The 19,283-nt window shown below is 50.4% G+C and overlaps 1 protein-coding gene across 4 annotated transcripts in view; it reads right to left on the bottom strand.

Moving 5' to 3' along the window:
* Positions 1–4,710: 4,710 nt before the first annotated feature.
* Positions 4,711–19,283, bottom strand: part of DENND10 (DENN domain containing 10) — a 29,905-nt gene continuing 15,332 nt past the window's right edge. For all 4 annotated transcript variants that reach the window (XM_029610510.1, XM_029610511.1, XM_029610507.1 and 1 more), the window contains 4 exons: positions 18,848–18,948; positions 18,189–18,296; positions 17,998–18,092; positions 4,711–6,913 (listed from right to left, as the gene is read on the bottom strand). In XM_029610510.1, coding sequence (XP_029466370.1) covers positions 6,737–6,913; positions 17,998–18,092; positions 18,189–18,296; positions 18,848–18,948 — 481 coding nt within the window. In that variant the 3' untranslated portion in view covers positions 4,711–6,736. The remainder of the gene's footprint in view (positions 6,914–17,997; positions 18,093–18,188; positions 18,297–18,847; positions 18,949–19,283) is intronic.

Here is a 19,283-nt window from a genome sequence, read left to right as displayed (position 1 = left end):
CCGTCTCTTCTCCAAGCTGAAAAGTCCTAACCTCTTTAGACTTTCCTCATAGGGGAGCTGTTCCATCCCCTTTGCCCCATGAGCAGGCTGCCCTGTTGAAAGCACAATTTCCTTTTAAATGGGCTAGGAAAACCATAAACTATTTGGGAGGATTAATTGGCAACCATTTGGAGGATTTACTTCAACTAAACTTTACTCCCCTGGTAGGCAAAATCTTCCGTGACCTGGAGAATTGGACAATTACTTCATTACTTGGACGGGGAGAACAGCAACATTAAAAATGAACGTCCTCCCGAAATTTAACTCTCTCTTTCAGTCACTGCTGATACCCACGGCAATGCTGAAGTTTGGTAACTCAAAATGTGCTCTGTAGACACAAATTGCGGGGTGGTTTGGGGGTTCCTCGGCTCCAGTGGTACTAGATTCCTGCGCAGCTGGGGCGATATCATTGCATAAACGAGGGGAAACTCCGCAGTGGGTTGCCCTTGATCAGACAATGGTGGGATCTATGCCAATGGCGGCCCTTATCTATCCGGCAACCTAGAGAGACATGGGAGCTTCCTCCACCCTTCATTTATGGACCCAGTGGAAACATTTAATAGTAGGCTCCAGAAAATACTTCCACCATACTTTTTTATTTCATAATGCAAAGTTCCCCTCAGGATGGGATTCTTCCTTATTTAGGGACTGGAAATCTAGAGGACTAACCCCACTGGGGCAGCTCTGGGGCTCAGACGGGCTAATGCCCTTTGACCAATTACAGGAACTCTAGCAGCTGAAGTCATTGGCGATTTAAGCATATCGGCAAATACGCCACTTTATCAGGAAGGAAGGCATCGTGGGAGAGCTTGGGCAGGGGAAGGCGCAGTTTGAGAGGTGGTGTGCCTTAGCGGATAGGATTAAGGGAGGCCTCCCAAGATATATAATACATTACAGAAGGACTTGCCCCACAGGCCCAACTACATTCAAGCTTGGGAAAAAGACCTAGGCAGGACATTTTCTGATGAGGAGTGGGATTAAATATTTCAATGTACCAAAAGGAGCTCATATTTCCACCCTACTCACGGAAAATGGATACAAACTTATTTCGATGGCATTTTACACCACTTAGATTGTATGAGGCCCTTCTTAGCCCCAATGATGTGTTGGAAAGGCTGCGGTTATCCAGGGACTTTTATTCATATGTGGTGGGAATGTCCCAAGGTGGGGGGTTTTTGGAACGATGTGGCTGGTATTGTCCAACAAATCCTAAGGCGACCTGTTTTGCTGACGCCGGAACAAATCTTATTAAACGCTCAATTGACGCTCCTCAGGGCGAGTTTGTTGCTTAATCAAGTGTGCGTAGGGGCACGGTGCTTACTGGCAGCAGTCTGGAAACAAGCACAGATACCCACGATGGGCAACCTGTTGAATAAATTAGACACAATGTGTACCCTATACCAGATTACTGCCTAGAAACACCACACTTTGCCTAAATTTCATAACGTATGGAATCCATATCTACAGTGGAGGGGGGGGGTTTACCTGCTACCTATTCAGCCACACACTAAGGACTCCTTCTGTATCGATTTCAATGAGGAAACTTCAACAAGTATTTTGTGTATCAGTATTTATTCAGGTTATTTTATTGTTTTCCATTCGTGTATAACATTGTTGACATGTATGCATTGGTACTGGTTCGCACAACGTTATATCTCTGCATACATATGCACATTGCTATAATGTTGAAACATGACCAATAAAACATTACATTACAAAAAAAACAAAAAACTAAAACCCACTAAATACTAAATTAACTATAAATAATGAAATAAGCAATATAGTTTCCTGTTCACAGCCAAGATCAGTCCAGACTCCTGGGATGTACCCAAGCTCCCATATCTTGGGTGAGAATGTGATAGCCCTGCTCACAATCCACTCTCTCCGAAGCCCATGGAGTCCGGATTTGGACATCCGGCGAAAGTGGGTAAAGACTTCCAAGTAGCTGCCCAACAGATTTCCTGTGGCGAGACCACCAGCTGACACTCAGCCATAGGGGGGGGGGTCCGCCTGCACCTGAGTCAAGTGAGCCCTCAGACCCTCTGGACCTGGATGACCTCTGCAAATGTACACAGAGCCAATCACGTTCTATAGCCAGCACGCAATAGCAGCCTTGGATGCTTTGCACCCGTTCCTTGGTCCATTCCAAAGCAGAAAGAGATTAATCTGATTGTCGGAAATTATTAGTCACTTTGAGATACCTCAACAACACCCACCTCACATCCAAGACTTGAAGCTCCTCTGTGTGTGGCTCTGATGAAGCCAAATTAGGAAAAGGTGCAAACAAGCTTTAGAACATAAGAGCATGCCATACTGGGTCAGACCAAGGGTCCATCAAGCCCAGCATCCTGCTTCCAACAGTGGCCAATCCAGGCCACAAGAACCTGGCAAGTACCCAAACACTAAGTCTATTCCATGTTACCATTGCTAATGGCAGTGGCTATTCTCTAAGTGAACTTAATAGCAGGTAATGGACTTCTCCTCCAAGAACTTATCCAATCCTTTTTTAAACCCAGCTACACTAACTGCACTAACCACATCCTCTGGCAACAAATTCCAGAGTTTAATTGTGCGTTGAGTAAAAAAGAACTTTCTCCGATTAGTTTTAAATGTGCCCCATGCTAACTTCATGGAGTGTCCCCTAGTCTTTCTACTATCCGAAAGAGTAAATAACCGATTCACATCTACCCGTTCTAGACCTCTCATGATTTTAAACACCTCTATCATATCCCCCCTCAGTCGTCTCTTCTCCAAGCTGAAAAGTCCTAACCTCTTTAGTCTTTCCTCATAGGGGAGCTGTTCCATCCCCTTTATCATTTTGGTTGCCCTTCTCTGTACCTTCTCCATTGCAATTATATATTTTTTGAGATGCGCGACCAGAATTGTACACAGTATTCAAGGTGCGGTCTCACCTTGGAGTGATACAGATTCATTCTGCATCAAACTGCTGCCAGATACCCAAAGCAGAAAACTCAAAAAACTTCCAGGATTTGGTGCCACCCAGCTTTCAGCACAGTGAGCCCCGCGCTAATGCAACCAGGGTGCAGAATGGTCTCTACGAGAAAAGCCGATGACCTGAGTCCACCGAGTGGCCTCCAGTCTGGCTGTGAAGGCTAGGAGTGTGCACAAGGGTCCAAAGACATCCCCCCTCCCAGCTGCAAACCCATGTGCATCTTGAGTGAAAGTGGGGGACTAGAGAGGCAGAGGTGCTAAGTCTCCTCTCCTTTCTGGCCAAAAATGCCTTGTCCCATAAAGTCACAAAATCAGTTGAGAAAATGACTCCCGAGCCCATCTAGGCGTCATAGTGGATAATACTTTAAAATCGTCGGCTCAGTGTGCAGCGGCAGTCAAAAAAGCAAACAGAATGTTGGGAATTATTAGGAAGGGAATGGTTAATAGAACGGAAAATGTCATAATGCCTCTGTATCGCTCCATGGTGAGACCGCATCTTGAATATTGTGTACAATTCTGGTCGCCGCATCTCAAAAAAGATATAATTGCAATGGAGAAGGTACAGAGAAGGGCGACCAAAATGATAAAGGGGATGGAACAGCTCCCCTATGAGGAAAGACTAAAAAGGTTAGGACTTTTCAGCTTGGAGAAGAGACGGCTGAGGGGGGAATATGATAGAGGTCTTTAAGATCATGGGAGGTCTAGAACGGGTAGAGATGGGAATCGGTTATTTACTCTTTCGGATAATAGAAGGACTAGGGGGCACTCCATGAAGTTAGCAAGTAGCACATTTAAGACTAATCGGAGAAAATTCTCTCACTCAACGCACAGTTATGCTCTGAAATTTATTTTATTACAAGTTTTTATATTCCGGTATTCGTTTTCACATATCAGTTTACATGGAATGGAAATAACAAAGGAAAATAAATACATTGAACTGGTGGAGCTCAAAATAAAGGCAGGAGGAATAAGAAAGCTAACAGCATTGATATAAGTCAACAGGGTAGAATTATTTACAATTTAAGATGTCGTATTATTTACACTTTCACATGAGGCAGGTTGCAAAACAGAGGAGGGAGGTGAGGAGAGGGGGGAGAGGTAGTTGAGGGAGTAAGACAATAAATAGTATGTGGAGAGAGAGGATAGGGTGGAGTTATGCAAAAGCCTGCTTGAAAAGCCAGGTTTTTAGCTTTTTTTTTTAAATTTCTGAATGCAATGTTCCTGGCGCAGATCAGGGGGCACGGAATTCCAGATTGAGGGCCCTGCAACAGATAAAGCAGGTTCTTTCGTGGAAATGAGAGGAGCGAGGTTGGGAGCAGGAGCGCGCAGGGTTCCTTTATAGGTGGATCTGTGGAACTGTAAGGAGTCATTGAGCCAGTGTAGGTCCTGGTGGTGGAGGGTTTTATGGATGATTGCGAGGATTCTAAAGGAGATTGGGAGCCAGTGGAGGTCTTTGAGGATGGGGGTGATGTGATCTTTCTTGCGGGTGTTGCCAGGGAATTTGGTTAGTGCAGTTAGTGTAGCTGGATTTGAAAAATGATTGGATAAGTTCTTGGAGGAGAAGTCCATTAACTACTATTAATCAATTATACTTAGGGAATAGCCACTGCTATTAATTGCATCAGTAGCATGGGATCTACTTAGTGTTTGGGTAATTGCCAGGTTCTTATGGCCTGGATTGGCCCCTGCTGGAAACAGGATGCTGGGCTTGATGGACCCTTGGTCTGACCCAGCATGGCATGTTCTTATGTTCAAATCATGTCTCTCCCCCCCCCACCCCAAAAAAAAATAAAAATCCTGCATCCTCCAATTCCTCCAATTCCCTCACGTGAGCTTCATCCTCGTCACCCAGAAGCTCCGACAGAGGACTCCCATCCTTCGCTGAGCACTCAGTCTTCCAAAACCCCCGAGGCCCACTGCCCCCACACTGAAGTACCCAGGCATCATTACTCCCCCTCTATGATTTCCTGGGCTGAGGACTCTGTGAGAGGGCCGGCTTACCAGCTGGTCCTTTCCAAGCAAGCAAGGTCTTGCGCCTTAACAGCACAAACTCCTAGGCACTTTCAGAGGCTTCTCGGGCACCATCCCAATCCTGAAGGGCAGGAAGTAACTCGGGGTGAGGCGCAGGTTACTCCCCCCAATATAGAAAACGGCCGCCGTTCCCACGCTGCAGGGGAGACCTCTCTAGCTCCAGCCCTCCCCTCTGCAAAGGTGGCCAGAGCCCCTGTACTGCCTTTCCCACCGGCCTTGCATCTCCTGCAAAGCCCCGGCAATGAAAGCCGCAATCTGTGCTCACTCCAAGTACGGCAGCGTCTCTCGCGTCCCTCGGACACCGCAATCTGTGCTCACTCCAAGTACGGCAGCGTCTCTCGCGTCCCTCGGACACCGCAATCTGTGCTCACTCCTAGTACGGCAGCGTCTCTCGCGTCCCTCGGACACTGCCATGCTTCCTTTCCCTTACTCCGGCTGATGCTCCTCCTCCGGCAGAGCTAAAAACAGAGGCAGAAATCACTGCAAGGCTGTCTTCAGCTGTCCTGCTGCGAGTATTAGCAGCTCCAATCCAAGCCGAAACGGTTCCCCCCGAGCTGACGCAGCTCACTCCGTGGGCCTCTGATCCGGCCCCCGTCTCTATCATCATCATCACACGATCAACCAAGAAAACCAATTTTTGTACTTTTCTTTGCGGAGTCCTGGCTTCCTGGGAGGGAGGAGTAAAGGCCGAATGCAAAGAGGGAGCCACCCCACTGGTTTTCAGTGTCCTCATTGCTGTGGAACTGAGGCAAGTTAGGGTCACGAACCCCCTGCCCAGCCAAGCGACCTGGGGGATAGTCCCCCTCCCAGACCTAACACCCCAGGGAGTAAACAATCCTCTTGTAAAAAAAATGTTTTCCGCTCCAGTCTGCAGCTTACAGAGAAATACTGAGGGACTGCAGGTGGCGCACCAGGTTAAGTGGCAGCGTCATGAAACTTTCTCTGTCTCCATCTGCTGGCAGGGAGGCAAAACTCGGGAGTCTGGACTGATCTGGGGTATGAACAGGAAGCCGTATTCCTCATTTCATTATCTGTAATGATTTAGTAATGACTGGGTTTTAGTTTTAATTAGGTACATACATTTCATTTTTAGCGGAACACAATATAAGTCCTTTATACGTTAGCCGTACCCGCCCAGGATTCTGATGGAGAGCAGCACAGCAGCGCCACCCTAGAATAGATAGGGAGGAGGCAACAGATATGGCTTTGCAAAACCCGTAACACTTATTGCTGCATAGAAATAAAACGGGGCTCTTAATGAGGTGATCACCACTCTTACGGCCCAATTACAATTGCCTTCCATTCTCAACTGGGTGAGGCCTAACATTCTTTGATCCCTGCCCTCCTCTGCTCCTCACGTCCACACAAGACCGAGGTGGCAGCAGCATTTTGCTTTTAACTTTTGCCTCGGCCCTTCTTTTGAGCTGTAAATATGCAGGAGACAGGCAGAAGAGTAATAAAGCCACAAAACACGTCTGTGTCCACGAGATTAGAGGGGAGCGTGACATTAAAATGCCACGGTGAAGAATCTGCTTCTGCCCCCTGTCAGCTGGGTCTGGAAACGCTTGAGAAATCTTTAAAAAGGCGGAAGACATTTTAAGCAGGACGAGAGAGACCACAGCGTCATGTGGGAGGTGACGGGTCTCTCTGTCTCCCCGGCTCCAAGCTGAGCGGAAGGGACCCTGGGCATTTCCCAGCGCGCTCACCAGGCCCGTCAGACCTTCAACATTTGCTCGGACGCTGCTAAGTGACAGAGAAAGTTCTCCGTGGCGGGAGGGAAGCGTTTCCCTTTCAGAGCTTCGAAGTTAATGGCGGGCTTCTCACGGTCGCTGGAAGCTTCGGCAAAGGACGCCAGCGTGGTCAGGATCTCCCTCGTCTTCAGGGAAATGTCCTGAGAGAGACGACAACAGAGTCAGGTGGGACGGGGGTCACTGAGGGATAAAGCTCCGATACATAAATACGAACACCCGAGCCGCAACATGTGCTCCCCATCACAGGGAGGATGACCCTGTTTGTTACCAAGGGCATTTGTTATAATTCTAGAGGGTCTGTACCAAAAGCCCCGTGACGAGGCGCAAGGAGCTAAATACGCACACCCTAAGAGAGAGGAGACATGGGGGGATATGACAGACAATCTGATCCCCCCCCCCAGTTATAAATAACGCACAAAAAGAATAAATGTCCTTTCATACACATCTGTCTCTATCAAGCAGAATCCCAGTGAGCTTCATAATTTAATCCTTCTGAGACACAAAGGCAGCCATCTATGGAGCACATGGCCTGGTTGCACCTGGACTGCATAAAAGCTTCCAAAAGGAAGGGAAAAAAATTGAATAGGTCAATTACTCAGTCTTGAGAGACAAGGTGACCTGCACAGGATCAGGATCAGGATTAGAACCGAGGCCAATGGAGATAGTGACCTACCCACAGTCAGTGACAGAGCCAGGGATTAGAACTGAGGCATAGGGAGATACAGTGACCTACCCACAGTCAGTGACAGAGCCAGGGATTAGAACTGAGGCACGGGGAGATACAGTGACCTATCCACAGTCAGTGACAGAGCCAGGGATTAGAACTGAGGCACGGGGAGATACAGTGACCTACCCACAGTCAGTGACAGAGCCAGGGATTAGAACCGAGGCATAGGGAGATACAGTGACCTACCCACAGTCAGTGACAGAGCCAGGGATTAGAACTGAAGCATAGGGAGATACAGTGACCTACCCACAGTCAGTGACAGAGCCAGGGATTAGAACTGAAGCATAGGGAGATACAGTGACCTACCCACAGTCAGTGACAGAGCCAGGGATTAGAACCGAGGCATAGGGAGATACAGTGACCTATCCACAGTCAGTGACAGAGCCAGGGATTAGAACTGAAGCATAGGGAGATACAGTGACCTACCCACAGTCAGTGACAGAGCCAGGGATTAGAACTGAGGCACGGGGAGATACAGTGACCTACCCACAGTCAGTGACAGGGCCAGGGATTAGAACTGAGGCATAGGGAGATACAGTGACCTACCCACAGTCAGTGACAGAGCCAGGGATTAGAACTGAAGCATAGGGAGATACAGTGACCTACCCACAGTCAGTGACAGAGCCAGGGATTAGAACTGAGGCATAGGGAGATACAGTGACCTACCCACAGTCAGTGACAGAGCCAGGGATTAGAACTGAGGCATAGGGAGACAGTGACCTACCCACAGTCAGTGACAGAGCCAGGGATTAGAACTGAGGCATAGGGAGATACAGTGACCTACCCACAGTCAGTGACAGAGCCAGGGATTAGAACTGAGGCATGAGAAGATACAGTGACCTACCCACAGTCAGTGACAGAGCCAGGGATTAGAACTGAGGCACGGGGAGATACAGTGACCTACCCACAGTCAGTGACAGAGCCAGGGATTAGAACTGAGGCCTAGGGAGATACAGTGACCTATCCACAGTCAGGGACAGAGCCAGGGATTAGAACTGAGGCATAGGGAGATACAGTGACCTACCCACAGTCAGTGACAGAGCCAGGATTAGAACTGAGGCACGGGGAGATACAGTGACCTACCCACAGTCAGTGACAGAGCCAGGGATTAGAACTGAGGCATAGGGAGATACAGTGACCTACCCACAGTCAGTGACAGAGCCAGGGATTAGAACTGAGGCATAGGGAGATACAGTGACCTATCCACAGTCAGTGACAGAGCCAGGGATTAGAACTGAGGCATAGGGAGATACAGTGACCTACCCACAGTCAGTGACAGAGCCAGGGATTAGAACTGAGGCATAGGGAGATACAGTGACCTACCCACAGTCAGTGACAGAGCCAGGGATTAGAACTGAGGCACAGGGAGATACAGTGACCTACCCACAGTCAGTGACAGAGCCAGGGATTAGAACTGAGGCATAGGGAGATACAGTGACCTACCCACAGTCAGTGACAGAGCCAGGGATTAGAACCGAGGCATAGGGAGATACAGTGACCTATCCACAGTCAGTGACAGAGCCAGGGATTAGAACTGAGGCATAGGGAGATACAGTGACCTACCCACAGTCAGTGACAGAGCCAGGGATTAGAACTGAGGCATAGGGAGATACAGTGACCTACCCACAGTCAGTGACAGAGCCAGGGATTAGAACTGAGGCACGGGGAGATACAGTGACCTATCCAGTCAGTGACAGAGCCAGGGATTAGAACTGAAGCATAGGGAGATACAGTGACCTACCCACAGTCAGTGACAGAGCCAGGGATTAGAACTGAGGCACGAGAAGATACACTGACCTACCCACAGTCAGTGACAGAGCCAGGGATTAGAACTGAGGCACGGGGAGATACAGTGACCTACCCACAGTCAGTGACAGAGCCAGGGATTAGAACTGAGGCACGGGGAGATACAGTGACCTACCCACAGTCAGTGACAGAGCCAGGGATTAGAACTGAGGCATAGGGAGATACAGTGACCTACCCACAGTCAGTGACAGAGCCAGGGATTAGAACTGAGGCATAGGGAGATACAGTGACCTATCCACAGTCAGTGACAGAGCCAGGGATTAGAACTGAGGCATAGGGAGATACAGTGACCTACCCACAGTCAGTGACAGAGCCAGGGATTAGAACTGAGGCATGAGAAGATACACTGACCTACCCACAGTCAGTGACAGAGCCAGGGATTAGAACTGAGACAAGAGAAGATACACTGACCTACCCACAGTCAGTGACAGAGCCAGGGATTAGAACTGAGGCATAGGGAGATACAGTGACCTACCCACAGTCAGTGACAGAGCCAGGGATTAGAACTGAGGCATGAGAAGATACAGTGACCAACCCACAGTCAGTGACAGAGCCAGGGATTAGAACTGAGGCGTGGGGAGATACAGTGACCTACCCACAGTCAGTGACAGAGCCAGGGATTAGAACTGAGGCCCAGGAAGATACAGTGACCTACCCACAGTCAGTGACAGAGCCGGGGATTAGAACTGAGGCCCAGAGAGATACAGTGACCTACCCACAGTCAGTGACAGAGCCAGGGATTAGAACTGAGGCATAGGGAGATACAGTGACCTACCCACAGTCAGTGACAGAGCCAGGGATTAGAACTGAGGCATAGGGAGATACAGTGACCTACCCACAGTCAGTGACAGAGCCAGGGATTAGAACTGAGGCATAGGGAGATACAGTGACCTTCCCACAGTCAGTGACAGTGCCAGGGATTAGAACTGAGGCATAGGGAGACACAGTGACCTACCCACAGTCAGTGACAGAGCCAGGGATTAGAACTGAGGCATAGGGAGATACAGTGACCTATCCACAGTCAGTGACAGAGCCAGGGATTAGAACTGAGGCATAGGGAGACACAGTGACCTACCCACAGTCAGTGACAGAGCCAGGGATTAGAACTGAGGCGTGGGGAGAGATACAGTGACCTACCCACAGTCAGTGACAGAGCCAGGGATTAGAACTGAGGCATAGGGAGATACAGTGACCTACCCACAGTCAGTGACAGAGCCAGGGATTAGAACTGAGGCATAGGGAGATACAGTGACCTATCCACAGTCAGTGACAGAGCCAGGGATTAGAACTGAGGCATAGGGAGATACAGTGACCTATCCACAGTCAGTGACAGAGCCAGGGATTAGAACTGAGGCATAGGGAGATACAGTGACCTACCCACAGTCAGTGACAGAGCCAGGGATTAGAACTGAGGCATGGGGGGAGATACAGTGACCTACCCACAGTCAGTGACAGAGCCAGGGATTAGAACTGAGGCATAGGGAGATATACAGTGACCTACCCACAGTCAGTGACAGAGCCAGGGATTAGAACTGAGGCATAGGGAGATATACAGTGACCTACCCACAGTCAGTGACAGAGCCATGGATTAGAACTGAGGCATAGGGAGATACAGTGACCTACCCACAGTCAGGGACAGAGCCAGGGATTAGAACTGAGGCATGGGGAGATACAGTGACCTACCCACAGTCAGTGACAGAGCCAGGGATTAGAACTGAGGCATGGGGAGATACAGTGACCTACCCACAGTCAGTGACAGAGCCAGGGATTAGAACTGAGGCATAGGGAGATACAGTGACCTACCCACAGTCAGTGACAGAGCCAGGGATTAGAACTGAGGCATAGGGAGATACAGTGACCTACCCACAGTCAGTGACAGAGCCAGGGATTAGAACTGAGGCATAGGGAGATACAGTGACCTATCCACAGTCAGTGACAGAGCCAGGGATTAGAACTGAGGCATGGGGAGATACAGTGACCTACCCACAGTCAGTGACAGAGCCAGGGATTAGAACTGAGGCATAGGGAGATACAGTGACCTATCCACAGTCAGTGACAGAGCCAGGGATTAGAACTGAGGCATGAGAAGATACAGTGACCTACCCACAGTCAGTGACAGAGCCAGGGATTAGAACTGAGGCATGAGAAGATACACTGACCTACCCACAGTCAGTGACAGAGCCAGGGATTAGAACTGAGGCATGAGAAGATACACTGACCTACCCACAGTCAGTGACAGAGCCAGGGATTAGAACTGAGGCATGAGAAGATACACTGACCTACCCACAGTCAGTGACAGAGCCAGGGATTAGAACTGAGGCATAGGGAGATACAGTGACCTACCCACAGTCAGTGACAGAGCCAGGGATTAGAACTGAGGCATAGGGAGATACAGTGACCTACCCACAGTCAGTGACAGAGCCAGGGATTAGAACTGAGGCATGAGAAGATACAGTGACCTACCCACAGTCAGTGACAGAGCCAGGGATTAGAACTGAGGCATAGTGAGATACAGTTACCTACCCACAGTCAGTGACAGAGCCAGGGATTAGAACTGAGGCCCAGAAAGATACAGTGACCTACCCACAGTCAGTGACAGAGCCGGGGATTAGAACTGAGGCCCAGAGAGATACAGTGACCTACCCACAGTCAGTGACAGAGCCAGGGATTAGAACTGAGGCACAGGGAGATACAGTGACCTACCCACAGTCAGTGACAGAGCCAGGGATTAGAACTGAGGCATAGGGAGATACAGTGACCTACCCACAGTCAGTGACAGAGCCAGGGATTAGAACTGAGGCATGGGAAGATACAGTGACCTACCCACAGTCAGTGACAGAGCCAGGGATTAGAACTGAGGCATAGGGAGACACAGTGACCTACCCACAGTCAGTGACAGAGCCGGGGATTAGAACTGAGGCCCAGGAAGATACAGTGACCTACCCACAGTCAGTGACAGAGCCGGGGATTAGAACTGAGGCCCAGAGAGATACAGTGACCTACCCACAGTCAGTGACAGAGCCAGGGATTAGAACTGAGGCATAGGGAGATACAGTGACCTACCCACAGTCAGTGACAGAGCCAGGGATTAGAACTGAGGCATGGGAAGATACAGTGACCTACCCACAGTCAGTGACAGAGCCAGGGATTAGAACTGAGGCATAGGGAGATACAGTGACCTACCCACAGTCAGTGACAGAGCCAGGGATTAGAACTGAGGCCCAGGAAGATACAGTGACCTATCCACAGTCAGTGACAGAGCCAGGGATTAGAACTGAGGCCCAGGGAGATACAGTGACCTACCCACAGTCAGTGACAGAGCCAGGAATTAGAACTGAGTCATAGGGAGATATACAGTGACCTACCCACAGTCAGTGACAGAGCCAGGGATTAGAACTGAGGCCCAGAGAGATACAGTGACCTTCCCACAGTCAGTGACAGAGCCAGGGATTAGAACTGAGGCATAGGGAGATATACAGTGACCTATCCACAGTCAGTGACAGAGCCGGGGATTAGAACTGAGGCCCAGAGAGATACAGTGACCTTCCCACAGTCAGTGACAGAGCCAGGGATTAGAACTGAGGCATAGGGAGACACAGTGACCTACCCACAGTCAGTGACAGAGCCAGGGATTAGAACTGAGGCATAGGGAGATACAGTGACCTATCCACAGTCAGTGACAGAGCCAGGGATTAGAACTGAGGCATAGGGAGACACAGTGACCTACCCACAGTCAGTGACAGAGCCAGGGATTAGAACTGAGGCATAGGGAGATACAGTGACCTACCCACAGACAGTGACAGAGCCAGGGATTAGAAATGAGGCATAGGGAGATACAGTGACCTACCCACAGTCAGTGACAGAGCCAGGGATTAGAACTGAGGCATAGGGAGATACAGTGACCTACCCACAGTCAGTGACAGAGCCAGGGAATAGAACTGAGGCGTGGGGAGAGATACAGTGACCTACCCACAGTCAGTGACAGAGCCAGGGATTAGAACTGAGGCATAGGGAGATACAGTGACCTACCCACAGTCAGTGACAGAGCCAGGGATTAGAACTGAGGCATGGGGAGATACAGTGACCTACCCACAGACAGTGACAGAGCCAGGGATTAGAACTGAGGCATAGGGAGATACAGTGACCTACCCACAGTCAGTGACAGAGCCAGGGATTAGAACTGAGGCCCAGGGAGATACAGTGACCTACCCACAGTCAGTGACAGAGCCAGGGATTAGAACTGAGGCATGGGGAGATACAGTGACCTACCCACAGACAGTGACAGAGCCAGGGATTAGAACTGAGGCATAGGGAGATACAGTGACCTACCCACAGTCAGTGACAGAGCCAGGGATTAGAACTGAGGCCCAGGGAGATACAGTGACCTACCCACAGTCAGTGACAGAGCCAGGGATTAGAACTGAGGCATAGGGAGATACAGTGACCTACCCACAGTCAGTGACAGAGCCAGGGATTAGAACTGAGGCATAGGGAGATACAGTGACCTACCCACAGTCAGTGACAGAGCCAGGGATTAGAACTGAGGCATGGGAAGATACAGTGACCTACCCACAGTCAGTGACAGAGCCAGGGATTAGAACTGAGGCATAGGGAGATACAGTGACCTATCCACAGTCAGTGACAGAGCCAGGGATTAGAACTGAAGCATAGGGAGATACAGTGACCTACCCACAGTCAGTGACAGAGCCAGGGATTAGAACTGAGGCATAGGGAGATACAGTGACCTACCCACAGTCAGTGACAGAGCCAGGGATTAGAACTGAGGCGTGGGGAGAGATACAGTGACCTACCCACAGTCAGTGACAGAGCCAGGGATTAGAACTGAAGCATAGGGAGATACAGTGACCTACCCACAGTCAGTGACAGAGCCAGGGATTAGAACTGAGGCATAGGGAGATACAGTGACCTATCCACAGTCAGTGACAGAGCCAGGGATTAGAACTGAGGGATAGGGAGACACAGTGACCTACCCACAGTCAGTGACAGAGCCAGGGATTAGAACTGAGGCCCAGGAAGATACAGTGACCTACCCACAGTCAGTGACAGAGCCAGGGATTAGAACTGAGTCATAGGGAGATACAGTGACCTTCCCACAGTCAGTGACAGAGCCAGGGATTAGAACTGAGGCATAGGGAGACACAGTGACCTATCCACAGTCAGTGACAGAGCCAGGGATTAGAACTGAGGCATAGGGAGACACAGTGACCTATCCACAGTCAGTGACAGAGCCAGGGATTAGAACTGAGGCATAGGGAGACACAGTGACCTACCCACAGTCAGTGACAGAGCCAGGGATTAGAACTGAGGCGTGGGGAGAGATACAGTGACCTACCCACAGTCAGTGACAGAGCCAGGGATTAGAACTGAGGCATAGGGAGATACAGTGACCTACCCACAGTCAGTGACAGAGCCAGGGATTAGAACTGAGGCATAGGGAGATACAGTGACCTACCCACAGTCAGTGACAGAGCCAGGGATTAGAACTGAGGCATAGGGAGATACAGTGACCTACCCACAGTCAGTGACAGAGCCAGGGATTAGAACTGAGGCACAGGGAGAATCAGTGACCTACCCACAGTCAGTGACAGAGCCAGGGATTAGAACTGAGGCATAGGGAGATACAGTGACCTACCCACAGTCAGTGACAGAGCCAGGGATTAGAACTGAGGCACAGGGAGAATCAGTGACCTACCCACAGTCAGTGACAGAGCCAGGGATTAGAACTGAGGCGTGGGGAGAGATACAGTGACCTACCCACAGTCAGTGACAGAGCCAGGGATTAGAACTGAGGCGTGGGGAGATACAGTGACCTACCCACAGTCAGTGACAGAGCCAGGGATTAGAACTGAGGCATAGGGAGATACAGTGACCTACCCACAGTCAGTGACAGAGCCAGGGATTAGAACTGAGGCATAGGGAGATACAGTGACCTACCCACAGTCAGTGACAGAGCCAGGGATTAGAACTGAGGCATAGGGAGATACAGTGACCTACCCACAGTCAGTGACAGAGCCAGGGATTAGAACTGAGGCATAGGGAGATACAGTGACCTACCCACAGTCAGTGACAGAGCCAGGGATTAGAACTGAGGCATAGGGAGATACAGTGACCTACCCACAGTCAGTGACAGAGCCAGGGATTAGAACTGAGGCATAGGGAGACACAGTGACCTACCCACAGTCAGTGACAGAGCCAGGGATTAGAACTGAGGCATAGGGAGATACAGTGACCTATCCACAGTCAGTGACAGAGCCAGGGATTAGAACTGAGGCATAGGGAGACACAGTGACCTACCCACAGCCAGTGACAGAGCCAGGGATTAGAACTGAGGCGTGGGGCGAGATACAGTGACCTACCCACAGTCAGTGACAGAGCCAGGGATTAGAACTGAGGCATAGGGAGATACAGTGACCTACCCACAGTCAGGGACAGAGCCAGGGATTAGAACTGAGGCATGGGGAGATACAGTGACCTACCCACAGACAGTGACAGAGCCAGGGATTAGAACTGAGGCATAGGGAGATACAGTGACCTACCCACAGTCAGTGACAGAGCCAGGGATTAGAACTGAGGCCCAGGGAGATACAGTGACCTACCCACAGTCAGTGACAGAGCCAGGGATTAGAACTGAGGCATAGGGAGATACAGTGACCTACCCACAGTCAGTGACAGAGCCAGGGATTAGAACTGAGGCACAGGGAGATACAGTGACCTATCCACAGTCAGTGACAGAGCCAGGGATTAGAACTGAGGCATGGGGAGATACAGTGACCTACCCACAGACAGTGACAGAGCCAGGGATTAGAACTGAGGCATGGGGAGATACAGTGACCTACCCACAGTCAGTGACAGAGCCAGGGATTAGAACTGAGGCCCAGGTTAATATTGAAGCTGAATTTTCACCAAGGCTGAGCATCTAATCTAGGTGGGCCATATTTTGTTTGCCCAGATTTATATGCTCATGGTGTACTAAAGTGAAACCTCCCTCCCAGCTAGCAGCGATGCTCTCTCCCTCCCTCCCTCCCGCTGCACTGAAAAGTTGCGGCATGGGACCCAACAGCTCTCTTGGCATTCCCCTCCATTTAAAAAGCTGCATCACTGGGCCTGAAAACCCTCTGGCACCCCCCCCCCCCTCACCCAGCCAAAATGAAATTCACACATGGTGCCACTCTGCTCCCAATTCCTCCTGAAATCACCTCACGATCGGTGGCAACAGAACCCCAGTCCCTCCCTTCCCACTCAAAACAAAACCAGGCCACCCGCCTAGACTTCAACCTCCCACCCCCCTCCAAGATCCTAAGCCTAGCCTAGAGGTCACAGGCTTAGGCGTCCAGCAGGATTGTTAGCTTGGGTCCTCCCGGAGGAGCTTGGATCAATCATTCCAGCTAGGATTCAGGTTATGTTTTGTTGGGGATGCTTTACAGTCCCTGATTTTTACTTCTGAAAGGTGATAGAGGAGGGGGGTGTGGAGTGGAGATCAGCACCACCACAGGTGATTTGACATTGGATGGATGGGAGTGGTCTAGTGTCTCCTCCCAGAACCACATTTTGAAAGATGGGGGGTGAGGGATGGCGTTGCAGGAGGGGGCAAGCAGACCCTCGGCTCATCTCTGAAAAGAAACCAAGAAGGAGAGCCAAATTTAGGCCCTTTAAATCAGCACTAGCCAGCTACCTTACTCCCCCCACCCTTACTCTGCCCCTATCTTTAAGCACCTGCTGAAAACAGACATCCAAAGTTAGGAGCTTATAGAAACATAGAAATGACGGCAGAAGACGACCAAACGGCCCATCCAGTCTGCCCAGCAAGTTTCACACTTTTTTTTTCATACTTATCTGTTACTCTTGGCCCTTAGTAACCTTTTTTATTCTATTTCCCTTCCACCCCCACCATTAATGTAGAGAGCAGTGTTGGAGCTGCATCTAAGTGAAATATCAAGCTTAATTAGTTAGGGGTATTAACCGCTGCAATAAGCAAGCTACACCCATGCTTATCTGTTTACCCAGACTATGTAATACAGTCCATGTTGGTTGTTGTCTGTATATAGATCCCCTTTTCTTCATTCCCCCTGCCGTTGAAGCAGAGAGCCATGCTTAACCCGGAATGACTTGCTGCGGGTCAGAGAGGGTCATCAGTGAGGGGGACTTGAGATCAGACTGTGCGTTCCTGCAGCTCAGTTCAGTGCTGGTAAGGATTTCTGAATTAGGCCTAAGATGGAGAGAGAGTGAGTGCATCTCAGTCTCTTCTGCTCTCTCCCGAGCAGAGTCTGCGCAGTGGCTACTGATGCACAGGACCCCCTGTCCTCGCAGGGCTCGGCGCAAGTAACGCGCACGAGCCGGGACGGGCGACATCAGAAGGCCACGTCGGGAAACGGACAAGTTTCATTTCAGCTCTTGGCTGAGGTGACCTAAACCCGTTTTAAAATCCTCCGCATACGAACAGGAGCAGCTCCTGACATGACGCGTCTATGAAGCAGAGTGGGGGCAGCCATACATATCCCCCACCCCCCCCAGCAGGACACAACCCTGAAGCAGTGACCCAGAGAAACCCCGCGGTCTTTTTCGTGTGTGGGAGAGTGGGGGCTGTTTTTAAGAGACTTTTAGGATGGGGGAGGCAGCACAGCAACGTCTGCAGCCACTCTCAGCCGCTCCCGTGCGGAAGGGGCGAGTTACCTTGATGACCTGGCCGTCCGATTTCTCGGGGTCCTCTGCAGACTGCACGATGAGCTGCCCCACGTCCTTGTGCAGCTTCCCCATGGTCATCGACTCTGGGGAGAGAGGGAGGGAACGCAGCGGAGTCAGGAAAACACCGAACCCACGGCGGCCGGCGAGGGACGCTCAAGCAACGGACACGCAGACCCCACCTTTGGCCGCCTGCGAGACGGCGATCTCGCTGTCCGCCAGGTTCACGTACACGTCAAACAGATCCGGCCTGTTGCTCACCTCGGAGTCGGTGAATCCAGCGATGTACCCTGGCAGATAAAAAAACAGAACGGTTTTGCATTTCTGGAACACCTTTGATCTATCCAGTGGGCTCCGTGATCAGCGAGACACAGTCACCTCCGAGGCGAGAAATCTGGTAAATGATTTCTGCTCACCGTACAGCATTTTGGGCTATTCTGGCTTAACCTGCAAGTCCGAAGTGACCAGAAGTAAGACAGTAGGTGTTGGCTTGTAAGACCCGATCAGGCCACCCAGCAATTCCAATGTTAAAGAGATCTCCCAGCTGTCAGCTGTACAAGCTTGACCACCTGCAGGAGTTTAGCTTTCTTCCCCCTCCTTGGTCCTCTACCATTCACTGTGCCCAGGATGCCTCTTCCACCATAACCACTCAGCCCTGCGTCTCTACCATGCAAGCTTTAATTCTTTTACATTTCCATATAAATCTCTCAGCATGCACTCAGAAACATAAGAGAAGCTCACGTTCGACACTTTGTCTCTCAGGCACCCTGGAAGTAAGATTCACCTGGAGTAAGGCCACATACACCTCTAAATGCAAGCCTATGAGAATGGAGGCTCCTACCTGTACAGGACTTCAGTGCTTCTAGTTCTTCCTCAGTGAGATGCACGTACGGATGCAGTATTGACCAGTCCTGCCGGTGCCAGACCAAGGCAGGAAGAACCCTTCAGAAATCAGACAGAACAAAAACACAGGGTAAGCAGCTTCTGTAATCCCCGGGACCGAACTCCAAGCATAGCCCTGACTGAGCCGCAGCCGCAGCGTGCACAGAGAAGACGCTGAGCTGACAGGCACATTAGTTTCCTGCCATCTCACCCCCACGCCTGTGCACTGAGACGTTTACTGTGCCGCCCTGGCTTCCGATCCCTTCCAGCCCCTGCGAGTAAAACATTTCCAGAAACTCTGAAATGGAGCCAAGCTGAAGAGCGGGTGCTGGGGGTGTGGAAGGCTGAAGATACTCCATAACAGGACCCGGGGAAAATCTGTTACGCTTGGATAG

The sequence above is a fragment of the Rhinatrema bivittatum genome, chromosome 7, assembly GCF_901001135.1.
Source record: "Rhinatrema bivittatum chromosome 7, aRhiBiv1.1, whole genome shotgun sequence".
In the NCBI taxonomy this organism is placed as follows: Eukaryota; Metazoa; Chordata; class Amphibia; order Gymnophiona; family Rhinatrematidae; genus Rhinatrema; species Rhinatrema bivittatum.
The sequence above is the reverse complement of the archived record's forward strand: the minus strand, read 5'-3'. Positions and strand labels throughout refer to the sequence as shown.